The 26,679-nt window shown below is 35.6% G+C and overlaps 1 protein-coding gene across 2 annotated transcripts; it reads left to right on the plus strand.

Annotated features, from left to right (window-relative positions):
- The first annotated feature begins 123 nt into the window (after window positions 1–123).
- LOC140156062 (uncharacterized) lies at window positions 124–26,355 on the plus strand. Of its 2 annotated transcripts, XM_072179178.1 has the most exons (11): window positions 124–282; window positions 7,736–8,244; window positions 8,851–9,009; window positions 10,384–10,774; window positions 12,812–12,979; window positions 14,510–14,608; window positions 16,681–16,839; window positions 18,279–18,605; window positions 19,258–19,596; window positions 21,370–25,558; window positions 25,996–26,355. In XM_072179178.1, exons 2-10 carry the CDS (start codon window positions 7,795–7,797, stop codon window positions 21,846–21,848), a joined length of 2,571 nt encoding a protein of 856 aa, XP_072035279.1. In that variant the 5' UTR covers window positions 124–282; window positions 7,736–7,794; the 3' UTR covers window positions 21,849–25,558; window positions 25,996–26,355. The 2 variants fall into 2 exon arrangements, with proteins under 2 accessions (XP_072035279.1, XP_072035281.1); XM_072179180.1 differs by lacking the exon at window positions 12,812–12,979 and having other exon boundaries at window positions 127–282.
- Window positions 26,356–26,679: the final 324 nt, after the last annotated feature.

Here is a 26,679-nt window from a genome sequence, read left to right on the forward strand (position 1 = left end):
CATTATCAATTCTAATTCTAGAAACATTTTATATTTTCCTATATTTTGTAATTATTTTATTTCAACATGTTTAAATCATATTTCACCGTCAGAGTTATGTAATTAACTTTTATCTGGACGAAAGCTGAATGCCAATGTTACTATGTATAAATGCAAAAAATGCAATGCATGAATGTAATTAAATTATTTTTTCCTCATTTAGAACTGTGATTCAAAGGTCACATCGAAGTGACCATCGGATCGAGATTGCATGATAATTGATGACGCCTGAGCTGAGCTGAGGTAAGCTTTAGTTTAATCATGGAGGTATATAAATAAATGGAGAATGATCCAGCCAAGCCTCTTTTGTACTACGTTGGTTATGACCAATTATTGTTGAATAGGCAATTTCAGGTTTATATTGATTATGCTAAGCTGATTACATTGTGAAGTCTGTTTCACTGGCCATTGTCATTGATTTCAATGGGGTAAAATGAAGTTTATACTTATTGGAAAGTGCTCATGTTTCATAAAATTTTGATATCAAAATCTCATTTTCGCCAAAAATTGAGTGCTTAAATTGCATCAAGAAATCAGTCTTTTTGAAACAAGAAACACCTTATCTGTTGTCATCTTGTGACTCCCTACATTTTGGTCATGAAAAATTGAATTATGACTTTTTTTTTCCCAAAAGTTATGACCCCCCGTATATTTGGAACCCTCCTCCAAAGAAAATGATAGCCTCCTAATAATATTAATAATCGTTTAGGCCTAAATACTGATAATTATTTATTATACAATGAGAAGTTTAATGATGATGATTTAGGCGGCCTATACGATTTCATGACAATACAGAATTAAAAGTTTAAAAACAATAACATGACATATCCGTCATGGCACGTCAATTTGACCCGAAGCTCAACCAAAATCACGATTATCATGTATACACTAAACTATGAGAAACTGTTTAAACAAAGTATGTAGGGCCTATACATTCCAGTATATCAATTTCTCTCTAGAAAAGATTGTCTGATCATCACTTTTGCTTGAATTCAAGTACTTCCGTAAATTTTGCTCGCATTTCAGAACTCAAATGGCCCAAATTGGCCCAACATAATTTTTTTTTCACAATCGGAAGGTAAAAGCGTTTTACTTTCATTTGCACTATATTTGCTCTCCCTCAGTCCCCCTTAAAAGCTTAATATATGAACATGAAAACTAAGTATATTTGTCAAGTTACGGCACAACTAGTGTAGAAAACAGTTTCATAACTTGAGAACAGAACATCCGAATTTCTTCGGGTTTTCGCACGATCATACATGGTCGCATGTCATAAGTTGGGTATGCAAAAGGGTGGAGGGATTACATTTTTCGGAAAATTGTGCTACAAATTTGATTGGCTTTCCGTAACCCCATATCCTACAGCAGTGGTTGATACCTCATTTTAAGCCTAATATTATACTCTTTCAGTCTACTGAAGCATATAATTATACATTATTCAATAAAAAAATCACATCAGTTGAAACGAAAAATGCCAGGGGTGGAGGAGCAGGCGGATGTGGAGCAGGCGGATGCGGGAGTGTGCAATAGGGCCTATGTGAAAATTCACATGTCAGCATGTCAAAACTACTGGTTACTTTTTCAAATCTAGTGAGGCTATGATGTACTGACAGCTTTGAATGTTGAATTTGTACAACTAAAACAATTACTGACTACTTAAGGTGGTACTACACCCCCTGATCAATTTTTTGAATAATTTTGCATTTTTCTCAAAAAGTAACTACACACTGGTAACAAAAGTTATGTATATTATAGGGATAAGGACTCCAATTACTTCACTGAAATTTCAGTGATTCAAGACAAGGGGTTCATTATATATGTTAAGAAATGAGGTACATTCTAGCGGTACCTCTTTTCTTATCATAGATATACATACCGCTTGTCTTGAGTCACTGGAATTCAAGTGTAGTAACTGGATTCCTTACCCCTATAATATACATAACTTTTCTTACCAGTGTGTTATTATTTTTTGAGAAAAATGCAAAAATAGTCACAAATTTATCAACAGGTGTAGCGCCACCTTAACGGGTTATATGTTCCATTTTTTTCATTTTTGATGAAATCCTAGTTGAATTTCAGTATTTTTAGCAACATGCTAATGTACATTTCTCTTCTTGATATTCATTTCCTCAATAATAGAATAACCGTCTCGCTAATTACTTGTTAAAAGGTCATTGACCTTCACAATGTAATTAACATACGTACAATTATTTTAAATAATTCATTTGAAGCATTAATGTATTGAGAACATATCCTCCAAATCTGATGCCATTCTTGCATAAAATAAAAATTTTACAGTCATTTTTGTAATTGAGGTCCGATTTGAGAAAAATGCATTTGAAAATTGAGATTTACATAGACGCCTGTGTATTAATTAATTAGTAATTAAGCATTATCTCATAAATTAAGCATGTGTTATGGTTAAAAATGGTGTTAATTATTAGAGGTTGTCAATATACAACATATCAAAAAATAAATTTTTTGTCATTTTTGACCATGTAATTGAAATTGTACCCAACTTATGACATGCGACCACATTGAAACTATAAGCTATCAAAAGTGGTGACTTTGAACAAGCTGATTGACTAGCTGACGTCATTATACAGTCTCTTTTACAAGGCTTCCGGTACGGGTCAATGTAGGGTCAATTCCTATGAGGAAATTTTGGGAGTGACAATCAATGAACCATGGTAGAGGCTCATAACCATCGTGGAGATCAATAGCTTGGCTGAAGTGGCTGGTCAATTCAAGTTTGGTGACTCATTGAATAGAGGTAACGGGATAATCTCCACTTAGGAGATTAGAATTCTGGCGATCATTCTCCATTTATTTATAAATATACCTCCATGGTTTAATGTTTTGTGTTACTCCCCCATTATAAATGTTTTGTGTTACTCCCCCATATTATAAAAAAAGAAGGCTGAGTAAAAATAGAAACATGTTTCTCGTCCGGTTTTTAAAAAAGGAGGAAGAGGGCTTTTTATTTTCTATTTTTATTGAAAATAGGTGTAAATACCCATAATAGTTTAATAAACACCCGTATTATTAGCTTATAGAATAATGCCTGAAAAAGGAGAGGCCCTTTTTATTTTATTGTTCTGGTAGGTACGCCCCCACTCTAGTTTAAACACCCATCAAATGTGTGTCATTGGCCCTCAGACATATGCAGACACACACATGATATAGGCAATCAGGCATAGAGAACTCTATTAGAGTTCTGCAGTACTCTTACAAAATGCTTAGCATGTTTTGTTGACATTTTTTTACTGTTTACTTTTAATTTTGACAGAACTAATCCCATAATTTGGCAACTCAAATACAAAGGATATCAGTTGGCAATCTTAATGTTATGCAATCAAGTTTACAACACTGCCAGTCTTATAAAGAGCAGAAAGTCACTGAGTCATGCCATTCAAGTACCAATATTGATTACCTTAAGGGGCCTGCTGCAATGACCAGATATGACCTAGTGTGATTTTCATGTTATTTTGTAATAACAAAAGCATGTTTTCCTTGATTTTGGCGGCAGGTTCGTTTTGCATACCTGCATACTGCATATTTCTAGAGTTTCTTAGTGGCGACTGGCGAGTTGTAAGCATCAATTGTTGCAAGATTGGGCATATATCGTAATATATAAACACATATGATATAAACACTTTTGTTTGACCGCAGACATCTTAGAATTTGCAAGAGATGCTATAGATTAGATTGGATGACTGTGCAATGCTCGAGCTCTGTGTTATGAGTATACATGAATTAATTTTCTAGGTGTCTGCATATCAATTTGGAAAAACATTCAGTCTTAAATGATTCAGTCAGCATCACCTTAACATAAACTATTTCATGTAGCACATGGCTGTTCTGTTCTTGCCTTCTTGACAAAATAATATTCTCCAAAACAAAATACACATTGTTTATGTCAATTATGAGTGTAGATTTGTGACATCATATCCCATATTAAATGCCTATCTTTGGATGGTCTATGCTTATACCCCAGTACTACAGTAAGGTGGAATGTCCCACTGAATGATGGGACATAATATGAAATCCAGATTTTGAGCTATGACCTGACACCATAAAGACATCTAAAAAAACATGCCAATATTGGAAATAGTTTGAGTTCAAAATATATAAACCTGAACCCTAACATTTGGTGAAGCGGCATTGGGGGGAGGGGTATAATTTAAACTTAGTATCATAGGCCTAGGGGGACACGGGGACGAGGTATGGTAATTTTATACATGGATGAGTGTTCATGAACTGATGAGGTAAGGTTTTTTTCCTTCAATGTAAAATTTGCATTGTTAGTAGTTTCAATCTTTTCCTAATCTTTAGGAAAGTCCTTCAGTAGGAACGTCCCTTTTCTTTTCTCTTCTAAAACATTATAAGGGTTAAACCCCTTAGAAAAGACTTGGAAGTGATTCTTGTTACTTTAATATTAATAAACTTATTTAGGTCTATGTATGAAGTTTTCCTATAAAAGCATTCCAAAATATTTGAAAAATCTAATCTGACAAATCTCAGAAATTGAGGAGGGAGGGTACGAGAACCAAAACATTGATTTTTTTCGGCCCAAAATGGTGCCATGCAATTCATAAAAGTAAACATTTGATAAAGGTGAGGCTGCCTCTTTTTGTTATTCAATTCTAATGGGGCCCATCAGTAAAGTTACTTCCTGTTTTATAAATGATACAATACATTGCTTGTTTGCAATGATACAATTTAATACAAAAACGAAATGGTAGATAAACCATACACATGTGGTTAGAGGAAAGTTTGGATAAAGATTAATGATCGTCCCTTGGGGAGGTCCAGTGAAACTGTTAAGGTGACAGTGCATCTACTACATATCTTGGGTTGTTTTTTCCCCAATTTATATTATTGAAATTAAAACATAACACTTATTAACCTATCAAAATGAAAAATATCATGAAATTAAACTGAAGTGCATACACACCCATCCACCTCTCTCCATACACGCCACCACCTCAAAGTTCGCACCAACATCACCAAAACATGCTCTCCAAATAATGTAGCTTTAATATACTCGCCACTAAGAAACTCTAAAAATATGCAGTATGCAGGTATGCAAAACGAACCTGCCGTTGATTTTGGTATGAAATTGAGCAAATAGAATCCAATGTCTTGTCAATTTGGAGTAAAAAGGGCAACTAAAACTGGTATTAGGTAAGTTTTACTGTATCTCTTTGGAATCTGTATTGACTATTCTGAGGGAATTACTGCAAATCTGCATTGTAAACAAACCAACCCATGGCTCATGTGGACATTGTGTAGTGCTTTTCAGTACCCTGTTTTCCATGGGTGACTGTAAGAACCCATTGATTCGATCCACGTACCCTCTAATGATCACAGAACCATCCAGAAGTGTTTCTTGCATATTACAATGTACATGTAGCAAGGCTATACAGCTGTATGTAGTCTAGAAAACATCTCAACTTCTAGCCAAGAATTTGCTCACCGAGAGCTAGAGACCATTGCATTCAAAATCTAGTCGGATTCGCTGAAGCATGACACCGTGTAAAGCAATGGAAGCTCAGGAGTAAACACAGCCGATCACGACTGGCAATTGCATCAAAAATGTTGCTAAAATACACTTCAGCAACATTTTAGACTGTCCAAAATAGGCAAATCTTGCTCAAAAGATACAGTTGACTCATCGAAATAACCAACATCCAAATTCATCTCCGTTGCAAAAAATTGCACCGCTGTCGGACCGAAAAATGATAGCAACGTACTCTAGCATCGAATGCGTAACTATCGTGTGCAAATTCGAAGCTTCTAGAGTTCTCGAGTAACTCAAGACATCTTTCTTCAAAAGTTCTGACTGAATTAAAAAAAATAAAAATAAATTTGAAGCGGCCTCAAAAAAAGGAAGCGGGAGGGGAAGAGAAACATGTTTTATTTTTTATTCGGCCTAACACTAGTAGTAACAGGCAAACCTCAGTTAACACATTTGCTGGTCACCCAAATTGGTCCAAAAATACAATACAATACCGATACATAATACATATATTGAAAATTAAAAGAAAAGATTTTTCAAGGAAACCTGCATTTATAAACATGTTTTCTAATACTTCACTTGACCCAAATATATTTGAGATTATCGCACATAATGATGGAATTTTAGAGGATTTTGATAGTCAGTTCCATAAAAAAGCTGCTCTATCATGAGACTATGCCGTTTTGTTTTGTAATTATAATTGATTCATCAAATGTTGACTGAATGTTTTGGATGAAAAGTCAATCTTTGACAAGATGTAACTTTGTTATGGAAAGTGCTACAAATGTATGACAAAACGGTTTTCAGTGTTGGCTTTCTTTACTCAAGGGCTTTAATTTGATTTATAAAATGATGTGGTTTGATGACCAATTTGATTTCCTGCGCCTTTCATACCTACAAATATGGCTTTCAATGCATCAGCTGTTGTCTATATTATAATTTTATTTCATCGCTGAGTGATGAGCAATTGGTAATTCTTCATCCTATCAACTCAGAGAACTAAGTACATATATATAATTTTCATATCCCTATTATAAAACATGCAGTACTGATGCCTTCCGCTAGGAATGCTAAGAGCACCATTTGAACCTAATACCTAGATTAAAATCTTCTGCTCTTCTATAGTGTGCCTCTGTGGCTCAAGAGCGTTGTGCTAGTAATACAAAGGTCACCGGTTCAAGTCCAGCCAGATGGCTGCACTGGGTTTTTTTTTCAACGTTTACGTGCGCTATCTGCTCTGGGTAAAGATTAAAATTTGTTCATCCTATCAACCCAATGAACTAAGTATATAATTTTCATCCCTATGTGACTTTTTATATTTCTTAAAAATAAGCAGTCCTGCCTTCCGCTAGGAATGTGACAAACACCATCCGAACCAAATACCTATAGATTAAAATCTTCTGCTCTTCTCCAGTGTGCCTCTTTGGCTCAGTAGGCTTGAGTGTTGTTCTAGTAATATGAAGGAAGAAGGTCGCCGGTTTGAATCCGGCCAGATGCACTGGTTAATTATTTTTTTTCAATGTTTTATGTGCACTGGCTGCTCTGGGTAAAGAAAAAAAATCTTATTACTGAGACTTTTTACTTCTCAACTTCCATTGCTTTACACGGTGGTATACTTCAGCGAATTCGACTAGATTTCGAACGCATGGCCTCTAGCCTCGAATGTGAAGTTCGTCGGTGAGCAGATTCATGGAAGTCAAAACTACATTGTGTAGACATCATTTTGGTCATATGCAATCCCAAAGACAGGCATGCTGACCTTTGACAGTTTGACCAATGAGGCAGTGACCATCATAAATTTGGTCATAAAATTAATAAACCTAAACCTGTTTTGTTTTGGTGAATTCATATAGGATAAGACCATTGAACTTAGAGGTGGAAGTAGTCATCTTCATTTATAAAATACTATGATCATTTGATTTGTCAAACAAAGTGTCACACCACCACCCTGTCAAGGGTCCCAACTGCATGGCCTTACCATATCTAAAATAAAATAGAAAACTCTGGAATTATACATGTAGTCATAGTTTTTAAGTATGTAAAACTCCAAAACAGCCATTGTTTCTTTTCCAGGTTAATTTAACTATGATCTTGCAGAGCCTTTTAATATTAAGCATTTTAACCAAAAGAGCCAAGCTTTCATTCACTTTAAATTCTCTTATCCTTTATATCCAGATGTTGCAAGAATTCCAGCTCATCCAGATTTTTGATGTTTGATAATCACAACAAGCACCATGTCACTTGAGGCTCGTTTGAATGATCCCGAATACCAAAACTGGTTGAAATGTGGCCAGGCTCTGCTGCTGTTGGTTGACAGCCTGCGTCAATTTGCCGAGGATACAATCAGCACTTACCATGGTGACTTAAAACAAGAGTTTGGACATCTTGGTATATGTCAGCAATTGTGCAAACCAAAGAAAAACCCTCCCGATACATGTGCAATATGTTGTCCATGGAAAAAGAAACTACTGGGGAATCACAGTACAAAGGAAGTGCACTGGACAAATGTTGACCCCAAATCTTGGCCTCGTGAGCGATGGGAAGTGGCCAAGATTTACATGGCAAGGGGGCAAAAACCAAATGTGCCTATCACAGCTGATGATTTGGATTCTACACACATGTTAAACCTGTTGAAGAACTGCAAGGAGTTTCATAAATATGTTCCCAAGAAGCTACCAGATAAGGTAATAATACCTGGATGCATCTCTGTATATTGTAAATGTGTGCACCCTATCCATATCTTGCATGCTGCAAGTGCAGTAAAGGTTTATGTGCAGAAATGGGCAATTTTTCCCCTTCCCCAACAAAAAATTCATCCTGGACATTTACTATAAAGCAAGCACTCAGACTCTGGCTGATTTGTACATTTGTAAAACAGAATTACCTCTGGGGTCAGAAGTACATAATGTATGTTTCAAATGTAGCGAAGGATTGCCAACATTTAAGTTTGGCCCTTTTACCAACGTAATGTGTCAAAACGATGAAATTTGTGTAAGGCCTACTTTGTTTCACCTTTAGTTTGGTAGTGATGTAGGTGTATAGTTCATTGGTCACATGTTTTATAACAATTGTGTGTGCTAATCCTGTAGAGCTTACATGTATACACGCCCACACAAGGGTGGTTTGTTGGCATACTTGAAAGCACTGACATCACCACCAAACTCAAGGTCAAAACATACACTCTGTAGTACTCCTGAACCTTTGTTTTCTCCCAACTGTATTGTATTGTGTTACTCTTCATTATAAATCACAATGTTAGCTAATGTGTTTGCATTGATATTTGTCTATAGGTTTTACAAAAGAGGAACAAGATTATGCATTCATCCAACATGAAACTATCCAACAATGATTTGAAGGATATCTTTGATCTTTTCCTGCAATTTCTTCAAGATAAGATGAAGCTTCATGAATTAGCAGAAACTAAACAAGCTGTTCAACAAATACAAGAGGTGGGTTTTAATGGTCTCTCAATGGGTTGTCTGAACGGTTGCTCTGTGTGGAGACACACTTGTGTCTCAAGTTCCTACACTTTGTTTCAAAGATGTACATGTACTTGTGAATATTTGTTCTGCATGACACCTTATCCAGGATATATGATCCTGTGCCATATACTGGGGTACCCAAAAAGGTGGCTTTGTTACATTTTGATGTGCAGTTTGGATTTCAAAACACTGTCTCTTGAGTATTCCTTCACTTAGAAGATTCAATTAGGTCTTAAATTGAGCCTAATTTGTTCTATATTACTCATGTTTTTATCCTGTTTTAAAATATTTTTCAATTATTTTCTTATGATGTTTGGCATGAAATGTGCCAAGGGTGGCTGAGGATTAGGGGGAGGAGGATTAGGGGGAGGGATTCATATTGTAAATTTGATTTAAAACCCCCTTTAAAAATTTGAATCTAGTGAAAAACTGTCTAAATGAACTTACAGCCATCTAAACCAAGTAAATAAATACAGAAGTTCATTTAAAAGACCAATACTTGCTCAGAATGATTGTAAATGTAGAAAAAAGAGGTGGGGTTACATCCTCCATACTTTGTGATTATTTTTGCCCACCCTCTCTCATTTTTTAACCGATTTCCATCAAAAAGGTGTCAAAATGCTCAGAAGGATGAACCACTTCAAATGAATTGTGTAGGTAAAATGTTTGAACCATTTCATGTTTTTACTATGTAACACAAAGGTACCCCAGGTTGTGACACAGGACCATATATGAACTCATTTGTTTTCCAAATATTTTTATACTCAAGGACCTGGAAGTATCTGTAACATACATGTAGAATGGGGTATGTATGTAACCACATCCGGGAATGTCCACGGTCGTCAGTCCCGGTTGTATATTGGTTTTACTATATCTGAGGGCTTGCTTGGACATGCACACCGTTTTCCTAGGACCTACATGTATACCCACCATCCAAGAACCTTACATGTCTTCAGATAATGTAATAAAGGGTAGCAGGGGATATATCTTCTTTACCATGTAACCCCATGCACCCCACACACCCAAACACACCCCACCCTCTTGTACTGTGTGTCGATTGGGGACACTTGCCTTAAACTGTCAAAATGGCACACACAATTCTAGCCTAAAACCCACCAATTAGTACAAGTGCATGTCAATTGGGGACATTTGTGTGTCAATTAATATTCCTCTGAGTCATTCATCTCATTCTTGATACAACATCACCATTTGAAGCCATTGATGCTAGGTTGTGTGAGTGGATGTATGTGTTGGGGTGGTTTTGGGTGTATATGTGATGGAATTCATTTGGTAGTCATCTGTAACATGTTTGCTCCATAAAACTTGTGTTTGATTTTGCAGTTACAAAAGATGGCATTTGATGTCAATGTCCAGTTCCAGCAACCACCGGGTGCTCCTGCAAAAGTAATAGCAGCGAAAAATACCAAAGACTTGGAACATAAACTGATAAGTATCATGATGGAGGACTTCAACAAAAGGCTAGAGATTATGGAAAATATGGAGGAAGCCTCTCTCAATGACAGCTTGGAAGCTAAAGATCAGCTAAGTCAGAGTATAGAAGATTTGCAGAATTTTGTGAATACCAACAAGGATCTGAAGGAAGATTTTGGAAAAGATCTTGAGGATATGAAGCAGAAGTATTTTGCTCTGGAGGAGAGGGTGGAGGACATAGAGGAAGGGTATATAGAAATGAAATACAGATTAGATGCCATAGAAAACAAACCAATGCCAGGTAAATATCTTGAAGATGATGATTTTTGTTATTGTTTACATTGTAAAAAGAAATTACACTGGGCTTAGTGTGTTGTGCTCAAGGAGTGAAAAAGTACCAGCAGATTGTTTCGCTATATGCCTGGCAAATTTTGATATTAATTTAGTTTGTGCTTGTTTATGGTCTGCATGCCAATTATATGCATTATATGCATTATCATGCCAAAACATGGTGAGGTTTCAGTGGCTTTAAGGGGGTACTACACCTGTGGTAAATTTGTGACTATTTTTGCATTTTTCTCAAAAATAATAACACACTGGTAACAAAAGTTATACATATTATTGGGGCAAGGAATCCAATTACTACACTGAAATTTCAGTGACTCAAGACAAACGGTTCAGTATATATGATCGGAAATGAGGTACATCCTAGCGGTACCTTATTTCTTATCATAAATAACAAACCGCTTGTCTTGGGTCACTGAAATTCCAATGTAGTAACCGGATTCCTTGCCCCTATAAAATACATAACTTTTGTTCCCACTGTGTTATTAGTTTTTGAAAAAATGCAAAAATAGACACAAATTTATTGAGGGGTGTAGTACCCCCTTAAAGGAATATTTCGTGATCCTAACATCCTCTTTTTATGACATTTTTCAGTAGATGTCCACGAAAAAATGTACGCCCAAAATTTCAGTTGATTTTGATTGGTGTATGCGAGTTATGCATGATTATGTGTATTTCACTGCTCCATAGACCACGTGCACTGTGTTTTAATTTCATTCTGGTACACCAGAATGTAATTCAAATTTGACAATATTTTTGTTTTAAAACAAATTAATTTGCAAGAAATTTTTGTACATAAACATTTATGTAGCTAGAGGTTTCCAGTTTTATCAAAAATCTCAACTTTTTTGAGAAAAGTCAAGTGGGGGGATGAGGCATTGAGGCCGTGGATCACAAAATGCCACTTAAATATTTCAGTTATTGTTCAATTTCACTCTGTTGTCCAAAATGCTGGGAAGTTTTCTCCCATGAGTGGCAATATGATGGCAGATTTCTTTTGTATCATCTAAAATTACACTATTGGGCTATGCAGAGCCAGACTTCTCTGAGTGTAATTTCTTTGGTTTTGTTACATATACCGTAACCACCCGGGTATAAGCCCACCTTCGGCTATAAGCCCACCCCCTATTTTTCAAAACATTCTGGGAACAAGGGTGCACTCAGGTATAAGCCCAGTACTAAATTTTGGCCAAGTCAATGCTTTGCTCTCATATTTAAGAACAAATTAAAAACATATCAGTTGATAATTAACATTCCACACTTACAATTTTAAGAAATTGACATAAAAGATAGAAATTACTGGTACATTGTACATTGGGCATATACAGATGAGGGATAATTGTTCTTATTTTAAAATTCCAGCACTAGTTTCTTCCTCGGTTATAAGCCCACCCCATTTTTGAAGTGAAATCTGCCATCTAGGGGGGTGGGCTTATACCCGAGTGGTTACGGTAATCACACTTCCCTGGAAATAGTGAATTAAAATTGACATGGTTTCAATGTACAGTACATGTAGTTCAATTTGAATATTAAAAAGAAAACTTGTACATGATACATGTATATTTAAGGTTAGCAACTATTATAAACTGTTGCGATTTGGTAGTTCACAGCATCTTGCGAATGGTAGTGAGCTTTGGCAAAAATTACATTGATCATTTCGAGCGATTGTGTTGAAGAATTCAAATATCATATACTTTTGTAGGTACTGTGGTTCTTGAGTTAGTTGTAAAGAGGGCTGAAACAACAATACTTTTGTAAAACGTATATTACTCATTTGTAGAATGAACTTTTGCAAAACATCAAAGTGTTATTTTTCAATAATATATTGATTTAGATAATGAAAACCAACAATACATCATTTTACAATACAAATTTTACTTTATGAATTTTTCAAGCATTTTTCTACCATACACAAAATTTTGTAAGTTAGAAGTTTTACTGTTCAACAGATACTTGAAATCATTTTACCTTTTTTTATTATTATTACCAACAGAATCTGACATAACTTCTGATCTAGAGAATCTTGAGCCAGTACAATCTAGATTTGATCCATTCATGTTAAAAGCAATCAAAGGAACAGCACCGGTGGTAATATGCCTGGTTGCTATAGGGGTGGTGATGATGCATCACCAGTCTCAGGTTCTCAATAATCCTCAATCAGGCAGGTTGTTGATGTTGTTATAGTGGAGTTGGGTGTATTCCTATGGCTTGATATTTCTGAATGGTTTTATGATTATCCAACAGGCTCTATTTGTGAAAAACGGTGGTCTGCATGTAGATGCATGTGTCACTATTTTCAAAGTACTTTTTTTGTGTGTGGTGTTAGCAGGGGTGCTCCCCAAATTTGGAAACATTTTGGGAAGAAAGTCCACTTTTCACAAAATTGCCCCCCCCATGAAATCCTGCGTCAGACGGGCCTGGGTGTTTAGTATGTCAGGGAATGTTGACCTGTTAGTGAGTCGGCACCAGCAGATTGCACAGTAACCAACCACAGACAAATGGGTGGTAATGCAAAATTAAGACTTAAGTATATTGGATAGTAATCTTAATACAAGACGTAATGTAATTCTAAAGAGCGATTTTAGGTCATTCATTGCCTTAAAATCTTTTTGAAACAGGAAAGGAATTTTTCAGAGAAATTATTTGTTGGAATAACATTTTACAAATCTGTTGGAATAAAACCTTTGAAAATATCATGTTTAACCTGGTGTTTCCTGTAGTTACTGTGTTGCATTTTGAGGCTTTGTATTATCCTAAACTAACCTTATTTAGCCCTATAAAGGGTTGTGGTGTGACCAGATCAACAGCCTCATCGTCCCACTTTTTCTTATCAAAATAGAGATTTTGGCATCAGAAGAAAGAACACATTTTTTCATAATCAAACTTTAGGCCCAAAATATATTCCGTTTAGTTGTTATGAAGAAAAACGTGATAGCATCATCCCCATGGCTTTGTACCAAAACGAAATTTAGGAATGTCACCCTATGTAGTCGTATAATGCAAAGGAGTGTGGTTGCAGACATTTATAGGTTGATGCTATTTATCAGAATGCTAACTGTGATCAAGGTGACATGTGTGATGTGATCAAGTAAAATGAGTCGATGTCTTGAATATTGATTTTGAGATTATAATAGCATTCAACTTCTTTTGTATTTTATTGTTCTGAGCAGCAACACTTTTATGGCCATATCTCTAGAACTGTAAGTCTAATTATGACGGGGTTTTCAGCAAAATGAAGCCCCGAATATGGCTTATGCAATGAAATTGAAAACCAAATTTTGATTTTATTTTTAATCGGCATCAGACCCATTTAGCTTGATTAAATCACATATTAGGGCATTGCATACATGTTTAACCAATCAATGCAAATATCAATCAGAAATATTGTTTTGTTGATGATTGTGGTACCTGTACTACTAATGCATGCAGTATGCTTGTTGTTGCAAGAACCAGTTATTGTTATGAAGTCAGTTTCACTTGAATTATGTAAAACCAGTTGTCATGTTAGATCAGATATTATTTTATTTTTGTCATCTTCTTTATGTGAGTGCGGCTTCTTAAGAAACCAACCATTTAGTCAAGTTAAATTTCTATTTTGGTGTCATTTTGTTTTAAACGGATAAACATATAGACCCTCAAATGCATTTCTACATGTATCATAATTAGCCATTGTTTCAATTATCTTATACAGTTGCACCAGCTGCAGATTATGTGAGTTTACTACAACAAGTTGCAGCTCAGCTGAAACTAGATAAACCACCAGAATATGCATTTACTCCTGAAGAGCAAGGTAAGGAGCCACCCATCCACCTGTCATTTTGGATTTGATACCATCGACCACGGTATCATGCTCAAACGTTTACAGGATAGAATTGGTTTGTCTGGTAATGTATTGCAATGGGTTTGTACATATCTTAATTGTAGAAGTAGTCGTGTATTTATTGATGGTTGTGTTTCCAATTCAAGCCCCCTTGTATTTGGTGTTCCACAGGGTTCTGTGATTGGGCCAATGATGTTTGTTATTTATACCTTGCCAGTGGGGGACATAATTCGTAAACATAATGTCTCATTTCATATATACAGACGATACACAATTGTATGTTTCCTTTTGTCCTAACATCCCTGGTGCTGCTGAGAAGGCGTTGCAAAAACTTGAAGCCTGTATCCACGAACTGCAAAACTGGATGAATATAAATAAACTCAAACTGAACAGTGACAAAACGAAATTTTTCATTGCTGGATCCCATTATCGCCTTCAAAAGCTTCCGAATCTTGAACTCAAAGTTGGCCAAAGCATTATTAAACCATCTCCAAATGTTCGCAACATCCGGGTGATTTTTGACAGTCATATGTCTATGACAAAACAGGTGAACTCCATCGCTTCCTCTGTCAACCTCCAGCTTCAAACATCAGAAGAATTCAGCATCATTTGGATACGGACACTAAACATCATGTTGTCCGGGCCCTTATACTTTCGCGTTTGGACTATGGTAACAGCCTTCTCTATGGACTCAAGTCTCAAGATCTTCGCCGCCTTCAATCTCTTCAACACAAAGCATCTAAGCTAATTTTCTCTGTTCCTAGACGTACTGATCCAAAACCTCTCATGAACAATCTTCATTGGCTTCCAATTAGCAACCGCATCCAATTCAAACTCTGTCTTCTGATATATAAGTGCCTGACTGACTCTGCTCCGCGATACCTCATCGATTCAATTAGTCTTAAGCCAACACCTTCCAGTGGCCCTGTTACAAGATCTGCCCTGGACAGAACTCTCCTAAACACTCCCATGTGCAAGTTAACCTGTGGTGATAAGTCATTTACAGCTGCTGGACCGTCCATCTGGAACAGCTTGCCACGGAACATACGGGAAGCTTCTTCTCTCACAAAATTCAAAAAGCTGCTGAAAACTCACTTGTACAATTTTTAGTATTTTTCATTTTGTCTTTACATTGACTTTTGTTTTCCACTGGCTGGTTATTGTTTGTTGTTGGTATTGTAGTTTTGTGCGTTTAGATCAATTTTTTGCATAAGCGCCTTAAATCACCTTTATGTATGTATGTATGTATGTATGTATGGACTGCTAAATCTACTTACAATGCTTGAATAAATTCTATGAACTCAAAACAAGACCAGACTAATAAATTAAGGCTATAGTATTTGTTTGGCTGCAGCATCCCTTCAGTATCTCCCAGGAGCAGTGTTCAATTTACCACCTGCATGCCTGCACATGCAGGTGACTTTGATTTTGTGCAGGTAACTTTACAAATGTACCTGCACAAGTGCATGTAGAATTTTAGTCGTAAATTACACAGTTGGAATCAGAAACATACAATGTGCCTCTAAATCAAAAAAGTAATATAAATATCCCTTATGAAATGACACAAATTTTTACTTTTCATCTGTAAAAAAGATAAGTTTCACAGCACAAACTTCTTATTGTGCGCAAGTTACTTTCACTTTGTGCCGGTAGATTTTCTATGTTACCTGCACAAATGCAAGTAACCTTTTCTGGTAAATCGAACACTGCCCAGGAGGTGCTGACCCGGTTTCCTCTTCCCATGTGGTGGAATATAAAGGACATATTCTTTCACAGGCTCGCCCTCTTCAAGATGCAGTATATGGCAGAGAAATTTGAGTTGATGAATCTTGACTCTGGCAACCAGTGGAGTGGTGTTGGTCAGATTGTAGATGTTTTCATTTGGAATCCGATCCACACGCTTGATGTTTAACTTGACTCTGTAGCAAGATGTTGCAATAGGCATTGATCATGTATCAATGCAATGGTTAAAGTTGTGTCTTTGTTCTCATGATGGAGATTATAACATACATATTTGTTTTGTTTTTATGCTTTGGTCATAGGTCAAATCTGCACTGTGACAGTAAATGGTCGTACCTACCGTACAACCAAAGTGTTTCGGAACAATAAAGAGGCTAAGCAGGAAGCTGCAAGAATAGCATATCCAATCCTCAAAGAGAAGCTCAAGTCAGGTCTACATAAACCTCCTGCACAAGTTGATGGTATGTAGTGAGTGACAGAGAACATTGCATGCATGGAAATCATTGATCTTGATGGTGTATCTTTTTACCACCACCAAGTCTGCAAAGATTAACATATTGTTTGGCACATATGTAGAATGATTAAATTCCTCTATGAAATCAGATGTTTTTATAACCTGCTGTTGTGGTAGGTGATATTTAAAAATACATACGAGTAGTGTCTTGTGTGGGCATATAGCATAACCATTTTAGTTGGTAAAAGAAAGTGGTCAAAGAACCATTTACATTGGTAACAGAACAGTGATCAATCTGTATGTATTTGTGTACTGTAATCGACCTGAATAAAGATATAGGAACTGTTAATGTTGCAGCTAATGCAAAACAAAGGGGTCCCCTACATACGATGTAAACAAATATATGTTAGAAAATGTTCTCAGGACTCAACTGTATTTATTTCTACCAGAAATAAAATATCAACATCCCAAATTGTTCTATAACCTAGTATATATTGTCAATACATTGTATATAGTATTGTCAATATATTCTTTTAAAACATAATAAATTTACCATGAGTATTAGGCAGCCCTACATGTATTTGTAGAGCTATGGGATATCTACCCTATGCAATTGAGCCTGAGGTTGTGTGCGTTTCCCAATAAAGCCTGGAATTGAACAATGATTGGTATCTTTATAAAAGATTTATTTTAAATTTCTTTAACTCGCTATTGACGGTTTCATCTATCATGGTCAGTAGGCATCATCAGAATGATGGTTGTAGATCCTTACTTCCAGTTGTACATATCCTGACTGAAGAGGGGGTAATTATCAGGCAGGGGAGGATCATATACATGACTAAAGAAGTAGGCCCCCTCATCTCTGTTCATGACATTAGGTCCTCTTCTCCTGATCCAAATGGGGGCCCACTTCCTTAGTCGTGTGTATGATCCTCTCCTGGCTGATAATACACCCTCTTTAGTCGAATATACGTCCAACCGGAACTAAGGATCTGCAACCATCATTCTGATGATGCCTAGCGACTATGATAGGCGAAACCATCAATAGCGAGTTCAATTTTGGTTTTGTTAAAATAAATCTTTTATGTTTACCAACAAACCTGATGAATCTATTCATAGTACAAAACTATATGTGCAATGCATATTACCATTCTTGCCTATATAGCACATGTGAATTGGTATCTTTAACAGAATGAATACATTCATACAAAACAATAAGTGCATATTACCATTCTTGCCTATATAGCACATGACTTGCACATTTGCCATTATAATGATTACATGCAAACTAGTTTTCTGAATTTAGAACAGTGTACAACAATTCTAAATTTAAAATTAAAAAATAATGATATTCATTCAGATAGATAAATGTTTGTTCTTGCATGATTTATGGTATTGGAAAAGAATTAAACAAATGTTGTTATTTTGATACAATTTTGCTTGCAGACCCAACAAATTATGTAGGAGAACTCCAAGAGTACACACAAAAGCGGAATCTTCAAAGGCCTGAATACAGTCCAAGAAACAAGAACACCATCAAAATGGAATTCACTTATGCAGTACTGGTAGAATTGTCAGATGGGCAAGTGGTCAATGTAGAAAACACAAAACCAGAGAAGACTCTACAAGGTGCTAAACAGGCAGCTGCTCAACATGCATTGAAGGAGTTAAAAAGACGAGAGAAACAGCAACAGACACCAGGTCATCAGCCCCATGCTGCTATAGACAAATCAGCTTCAGATCATCAACCCAACATGGCTGAACAACCAATAGGTATGGACACAAAGTCAGAACCTGATGGTACAGTACAAGAGAAGCTTTATTATATTCTCTCTGTTAAAAGGATGACCTCACTCATCGTTTCATTTGTTTATATATAAATAAAAGGAAGGTGTGAAAAATGTCTCCCTCCTACAGTACACTGAGATCATGATATTATGCAACTCCAAAATTGGAACAGATGCTCATCTTAATATGACTTAAGTTTTAAAAAACTATAGGGCATTGTATTTGTCATGAATTGAGAAATAAAGAATAATGAATTTAGGAGGTTTTTGGAATATAAATATTCAACAGGCAGTCTTATTTATATCACTAGAAATACACCAGCTATTATAATGTGTAAGCTTGCGTGTACACATTGCACCATGATTTCGCGCATGTGGTTGCCACGTCCTGGTGGTTATAAATGATCATGATCACAAAAAGTATGTGTACATGTTCTTGCTTCAGACTTTCATGTGGTCCTCGCTATGTCCCGAAAGAAAAGAAATTTTATGCATGTAATTTCTTTTATGCGCTTGCTTAATATGATAATCTTGAGAATACATTATAGAAGAAAATGTAAAACTATTTGTATTATTTTTGTTCTCATACATATTTGAAGATGCAAATTATTTGTATTTTTTTCTCATTTGTTACACAGGCACAACATATAAAAGCCAACTACAAGAGCACCAGCAAAAGTCTGGGCTCCCAATCCCTACCTACAGAAGCACACAAGAGGGCAACAAATTCAAGGTTGAGGTCACTGTGCCTTTACCAAATGACGCCACAAAGACTTTTGAGTGTGAAGCAGTGTACAGTAGCAAGAAAGAAGCTGAACATGCAGCTGCAAGGAAGGCATTGGAAACCTTAGGTGTTTTGGATGAATTGAAACAGCCAGAAGCTAATGTGCCATTACCCAAACTGAAGGTGGATGCAGGAGCTATACCAAAAGTGAAACCAGAAAAAGTAGAAGCAGCGTCGCCTGATAGTACTAGTGGTAAGATTGCTTGATTGCAATGGTAATTAATTATTATTATTATCGGAACAACTTGAATTTTTGGTCCCTGTACAACTTGAAAAATGACCTTTGATCTTTTTTGGCACCTGTATGGGGACATTTCAGGTGTCATTTTGAGGGTCGTCGACTCAAAATAATGCTTGGCTAACCCTTTGTTGGATTCAGCAGGTTCAAATTAGTTCAGAAACTTTTAAGTTAGTAACTGTTAGTAAAAGTTGATAAGTTAAAACTTATCAACTTTTACTAACACCTTATAAAATCTGATTTATTGAAAACTTGCAAATATTCTTCAATATGAACAAAATTACATTCAGAAAATTGTCTTGAATAAGACATGGATTCCCACTGTTTAAAATTGTTTGTTTTTTTCCTTGGGAATTCCCACTCTAGAAAATGCCAATTTCCTTTGGAATTCCCATATCTTCTTTAGTTTTTTGAAAAGAATGATGATTTTTCTTGAACATTCCAAGTGCAAAAACGGGCTAAAAATTTTAGGTATCCCTTGTCTTCTTCAGGGGATGTCATTAATTTCTGGAATAGCCCAATACATGTATAATTTGGGAAGATGAAAATTATTTGTATTATTTTTGTTCTCATAAATTTTTGAAGATGCAAATTATTTGTATTTTATTCTCATTTGTTACACAGGTACAAAATATAAAAGCCAACTACAAGAGCACCTGCAAAAGTCAGGGCTCCCAATCCCTACCTATAAAAACACACAGGAGGGCAACAAATTCAAGGCTGAGGTCACTGTGCCTTTACCAAATGATGCCACAAAGACTTTTGAGTGTGAAGCAGTGTACAGTAGCAAGAAAGAAGCTGAACACGCAGCTGCAAGGAAGGCATTGGAAACCTTAGGTGTTTTGGATGAATTGAAACAGCCAGAAGCTAAAGCGTCATTACCAAAACTGAAAGTGGATGCAGGAGCTATACCAAAAGTGAAACCTGAAAAAGTAGAAGCAGCGTCGCCTGATAGTACTAGTGGTAAGATTGCTTGATTGCTAATTTGGTAATATATTTATTATGGGGCACACTGCACTGAGCCAAATGAATCATTGTCACATTTTGGCCACATGAGACATGGCCAGACTAGTTCTTCATACAAAATGCAATGCAATATAATTAATATGTGACACGATCTGCTGCACGGGGGCCAAAGGAGGCATTTTTGGAAATTGAGTTACTATAATCATTACCTTGTAGTGACATTAGGCTATCATATACTGAAAACACCAAAGGTCTAGCACACTTGGTTCTAAAGTTATGAGGTTTTGTGATGTGTATTTTCATATGCATTTTATTGTTTTTTTGCTCCATAATTATAACCAGACTGATGTCTGAGTGGCATGAGAAAAAAAAATTCAAACAGAGTTGATTTACTATTAATTTGCCTCTTTGGCTTGTAGATTAGGTGGTAAATACACACTGTTTCATCTTTGATGTATGTACTTGTTTACTCCTCCCCCTTCAAGCAATGTTGGTGGGGACATTATAGCACAATCACCTTTCACTTCTTGAAGTACTCAACATTGATTATTGGGGAGCGGAGCTGAGTAAAATACAAACATTTGCTGCTATCATTATGGGTAAAAAGCTTGCCTTCTGATCATGGACATTATTGCAGTTGTGTAAGGGTGTGAATTGTGAATTTTATTTACATAGGATTTATCCTGAGTGCAAGATAGTGAATTTTGATATTTTTCCCCAGATGCTAAAATGATTTTTTTTTCTTCAAATTTGTTTTGTTAGGTTCATCTACTCAAGATTACAAAGGGAAACTTCAAGAACTCTTGATGAGATCTCATGGAGCAACCAGTCCACCTAAATATGAAGATGTGGAAATACCTTCCCAACTAGACACCTTCAGGTCAAAGGTCACCATCAGTGCTAAGCATATGTTGCAAAGTGGTCCATTTCCTTCCAAAAAGGATGCAGAAAAGAATGTTGCTAAACTGGCACTGGAACAGCTTGAAAGTGGTCAGGAACACCTTAATCCTAAGGGCAGACTACTACAACTGCACCCAAAACCATTGTTTATAACAGACCAGGTAGTGGACACTAAACAAGTGCAATTTCAGAGCACCTTGTTTCTGTCTGCAATTGAAAAAGTGAATGAGGTAGTGATATTTGCAGATATTGTAGGTAAGACAAAGAAGGAATTGAAAGAAGTGCAAAAGTCTGTTGCAAAGAAAGTATTTCAATATCTGGAACACTTCAATGAAGATTAATGTACCTATGGTGATCAGTGTTAAAAATAAGGTGGACCTGTGAGCCTGAAGCCTTTTAAAATCAATCATATCAATCATATGCTATCCTATGGACCCCTGAAATTTTGTTACCAAAATTCTGCATATTGGCTTCAATGCTGAATTCAACATTGGTCCTTCCCTGTCATTTGGCATTTCCTGTTGAAGACTTTGCGGCTCTGAAGTCTTAGAAAGTGTCACAAAATATGGACCAGTGTAACATTTATTTTAGTTTGGGGCCATAAAATTGAAGAGGGCCCATAGATTATCAGATCTGAGGGCCTGAAGGATAGATTTAGAATATTTTTGCTTATTTCTAACACTGATGGTGATACTTGTCAGACCTAAGGGCCTGAATAGCCTTTGAAAATGTTGGCTTATTTCCAACAGACCAACCCAATTCGTCACCCTGCTATGATAATTGCCCGAGTCATTTTTTATTATTTTGAGAATAAAGTACAAAATATGGTTCAAGGGTGCATCAGTTACATAATCACCCTGATTATTTCTGATTATTCCCTTTAATTTGTCTCATTATCATGTGTTCTTGTGCAAAGATTGGTGAATAAATATGTTTAAATGTATGCCGCTTGGACTATTATGTTGTACTTAACTCTGTTCTCAAAATATCAAAAAATTACTTAGGCTATTATCGTAGCAGGCTGACAAATTGATATGCTTACTTCTTTAATTGAACTGTTAAACATTTATTATGTGTCAATTTTACAATGTGAGTTTGGGCCCATAAATGATAATTAAGAGCCTGTAGGTTTTCAGACATAAGAGCTCCTATAAGGGCCTGGATGACCCTTAACAACATTTGGCCCTTAACAATTGCATTATCTTTAATACTGGCATAAGTGATAACATAAACAGTTCACTGATGTCCAAAGATTTCATACTAGACTATGTTAATCTTAATTTTCATAAAAAATAACCAAGTGAAAATCAGTGATGATATGTCAGCAGCATGCAATCTGATTGTTCTTAATTGTAACATTATCATTCAGCCCGGGGCAATAAGTATTCAAGTTTGGTGTGGGCAGGGATGTGCCTTTGAGAATCTGAAAGTGTACCCATATTTATACCAATTATGTAGACCCAGATTTGTTGTCAAATAATTTAAACCATTTGTATGTATACGTTCTTAGCATGATCATCATATTCAAGTATGAGTGATATAAAGTGTGCTACTGAAATTGACTGTAATGATCTGCTACTGTAATGATCTGCTACTATTTAATTGGAATGAATTCTTTTGAAGCTCTTTTGAACTGATTTGAGCAGCTAGCTTTCAGAAAATAGGTGGAGAGAAAGTTAGTTTAACCTTAAGTATGTATGATTTACATATGTTTACATTTCGTTATTTTGGTTGTACCCATAAGCTCATTACGCTGCAGCTGTACAATTCTTAGAAAATGTGCAAGTCATCATTATGATAATGAGCTATTCCAGTTGAAATCCATACACCCCCGATGGAAGACATGACATTAGTCTCTCACAAAGGGGGTGTAGATTTAAAATAAAGCCACCCATTCAGGTAATCCCATTTGAAATTCACACTCCCTGTGTGGAAGGTTTAGGTCACCTCAACTAGAATAGCGCATTTAACCGCTTCAAAATGTTGATGTTTACATGGTTATGTCTGCTTGAATGTGTATAATATATGGGCTAATTATTAGTTTTAATCCCCCCTTGACAATTATACACTGTATATAACTGTCAAGGGAGGATTAAAAATAATGTTTCTGTATACAGTCCAACCTCGTTTATCCAGCTATGATGTGACCAACAGCATTAGCCTGATAAGTTCAAAATCTGGCTGGATCTAAATTGTGTGTGATTCAGCACTGAATTTAATGGTAAAATTGGGACGACAAAAGATACTCAATATGGGATAAGAGAAATCTAGCTGTATAAAAGAGATCCAGATAAAGCAGGTTGGCCTGTATTTTATTTTCTATCCGTTATCAGAATATTGATGGGCCCATTAATGAATTTGATTGTATGCTCCCATCTCTTAACATCATAATGATAATTCAAAAATGTGTTATTTATGCTTGCCATGTAATATAGCCAATCATACCAAGTACTGTCAGTTTGATGAAGAACTTTTATAAATGTGCAATATAATTACAAATCTGGAATTGAGTTAGGCCATGTTAATTAAATAGTTGGACTCAAATCTCTTGTGTGTAAAATTGTGTGAATTCAACTTTTATTTCTCTTTTTTTTAATTAATGCAAAGAAAAACAATGTAAGTTCATATTGACATTTACTGTCTTTCAAAAAACACACTTGCCTCAAAGCTTGTCCACTATGTCCAGATATATAAATTTAAAAAAAAATTGAGGCAAAATAAAAAAGCAAGGAAAAAGAATGCATTGCGCTTTAGGTTTTCAATTTCTTAGGAGCGTTGAGTCAAACTGTTTAATTAAGGTATCCTTATATGTGTTGAATATGTTGTAAATTGCTATTTATCTAATTACTGTGTAATTTGTTACAACTCTACTGCCCTTAATGACTGCTTTTGTTACATTGTTCTTAATTACTGGTACTGCTTTTGTTACAACTCTATTGCCTGGTGATGTTGTTTTATATAATAGTACAATTGAATTATGTAGGTATGAAACCACAAAATTAGTTTTTCCAAAATTGTATAAAATTATATATCAAATTTAAAGCTTGTGACAAGACAAAAACTGTAGATACCTGCTTCCCTTGAACCATGGAAGTACTAATCAACTTTAAAGTTCACTACATTTGAAATGTTTTTGCTGGCTTTTTGCCTGAATATGCTTCAATATGTCTCATTTTGATCATTATTTGACATATAATGTGTCTAAATAATGCTGTGCATATCTCTGTATTTCTAATAATGCACTTTGAGGAATTTGAAAAAGATGCAGGTCTTCCTTTCCAACAACGATGCATATGTAAACCTACCATTAACTGAATATGAACAGGGGGATGAATTGATATAAATAATCTGACCGGTTTTCTCATGCTCAAAAAGCTTGGTAAATGTTTCCAATAGCTGTAATCAGCTAAAAAAAACCAACTAATTAGTGTAGAACTCAAATTATATTTGAAGCACATAATCATACAACTCAAAATACATGTGTAATAAAAAGCAACTAATGCATAAAACAGTAAACAAAACTTTTACAAGTAACTAAATAAAGCCAAAGAATTTAATTCACAATTAATGTGATCTTTGTAAAAGAAAAACATTGGGAGTGGAAGTAACAGAATGTTAGTTACAAATGAAGTTTGTTTGTGTGTTATTTACACCTAGATTTACCTATAAGTGTCAAAATGTCACACGCCAGCCGGGCATGTATTTTTTATAAATTACATGCCCGACAGCAAAATTACACACCATTGGCGTGCGGGCGTGTGTTCAAGTCGAGCCCTGCACAGTGTCGACACCCTATATTATAAATATAAATTTAATACTCTGTTGGTGAGCGACGGGCGATTGGTATTTCACTGAACGCAAGAAAAGGAGTCACATCTGATTGGCTAGAAATCGATCGCTAGATTGCTCAGTGGTGGAGTACAAACTCAAAATGGAGAGATGTATTCAATTCGATTGAAATCAATATTCTATTATTGGCGCAGATAAAGAAAGTGGTATAGTGTGTTGATATAGTACATTGTATAGACTTGTGCTTTAATATTCTGTACACGTGTTCCTTTATATAATTGTAATTCTCAAACAGTTTAATATATCACATATTTTGACGAACGATTTCAAAAGCGTTACGGATAAAATGCAGTAAAATATATCCACAGCAAACAGCAATCCCTGCTAATTAGTGTATTGCATTTCCAGTTAGTGTATTGGAAACAAAACCTGGGGTTTACCTGACAAAAATCAAATTTTCTTGTAATGGCAATATCATATGGGGTACTTGATCATGCGCAAATCGTAAAAACATAGAATAGAAACTCTGTTGCAGGCTATGTGGTATCTCATATCGTATTCATATGGTATGCTTAGCCTGACTCAGGCCCTGAGTCGCTCGGCCTATCCCTGGCTTCTGTGACAGCAAGGCATCATCTACGGCAAAAAAAAGTGACAAGTAATCAGACGGTGTGCCATATTTCTTGGCTGCGCTGTCAGCAGGAGCATTTGAAAGCGGACTGCTTCTTTCCATGACTTTCTTGAAGTACAAATCACTGTAGTATAATCTTTGTGATTCTGTTTTCTACTGACATGGGAGTCGGGTAAACAAAAGGAACCTGTATATTTTTAATATTTTTCTTTCGGATTGTAACATTTAATAATAAGATACACGCTGTATTTGATTAATTGTAAATTGGTGGTGTGTAGTATGATGAACTGAACTAAAATTTCCACTTCTGCAGTAATTTTGTAATAAAACAAGAGTACTATATTAATTTATGTGCAATTTCAAATACATAGTACATGCAGCTATTATGACTTTTGTAAAATGTTGAATAAATGCAAAATGGTTTATTACATTGTGTGGAGAAATTTGTTATCATTTCCTGTTCTGTATTTCATATTAATTCCCATTGAATTTTTATGTAGGTAATGAAATTTATTCCTTAATTGCTATTATTACAGGGGTAACAATTTTTTGAAACATTTTTATCCTCTTGGCTTTAGCCATAAGAGGGGATATTGCGATGGTATACAAATACTACTTTTGATTAGATCATTTATGATCTACCCGAGTTACCTCTGATTAGATCATTGATAAACTACCCGAGTTACCACTGATTAGATCATTGATAAACTACCTGAGTTACCTCTGATTAGATCATTGATAAACTACCCGAG

Source organism: Amphiura filiformis, chromosome 6 (genome assembly GCF_039555335.1).
Source record: "Amphiura filiformis chromosome 6, Afil_fr2py, whole genome shotgun sequence".
In the NCBI taxonomy this organism is placed as follows: domain Eukaryota; kingdom Metazoa; phylum Echinodermata; class Ophiuroidea; order Amphilepidida; family Amphiuridae; genus Amphiura; species Amphiura filiformis.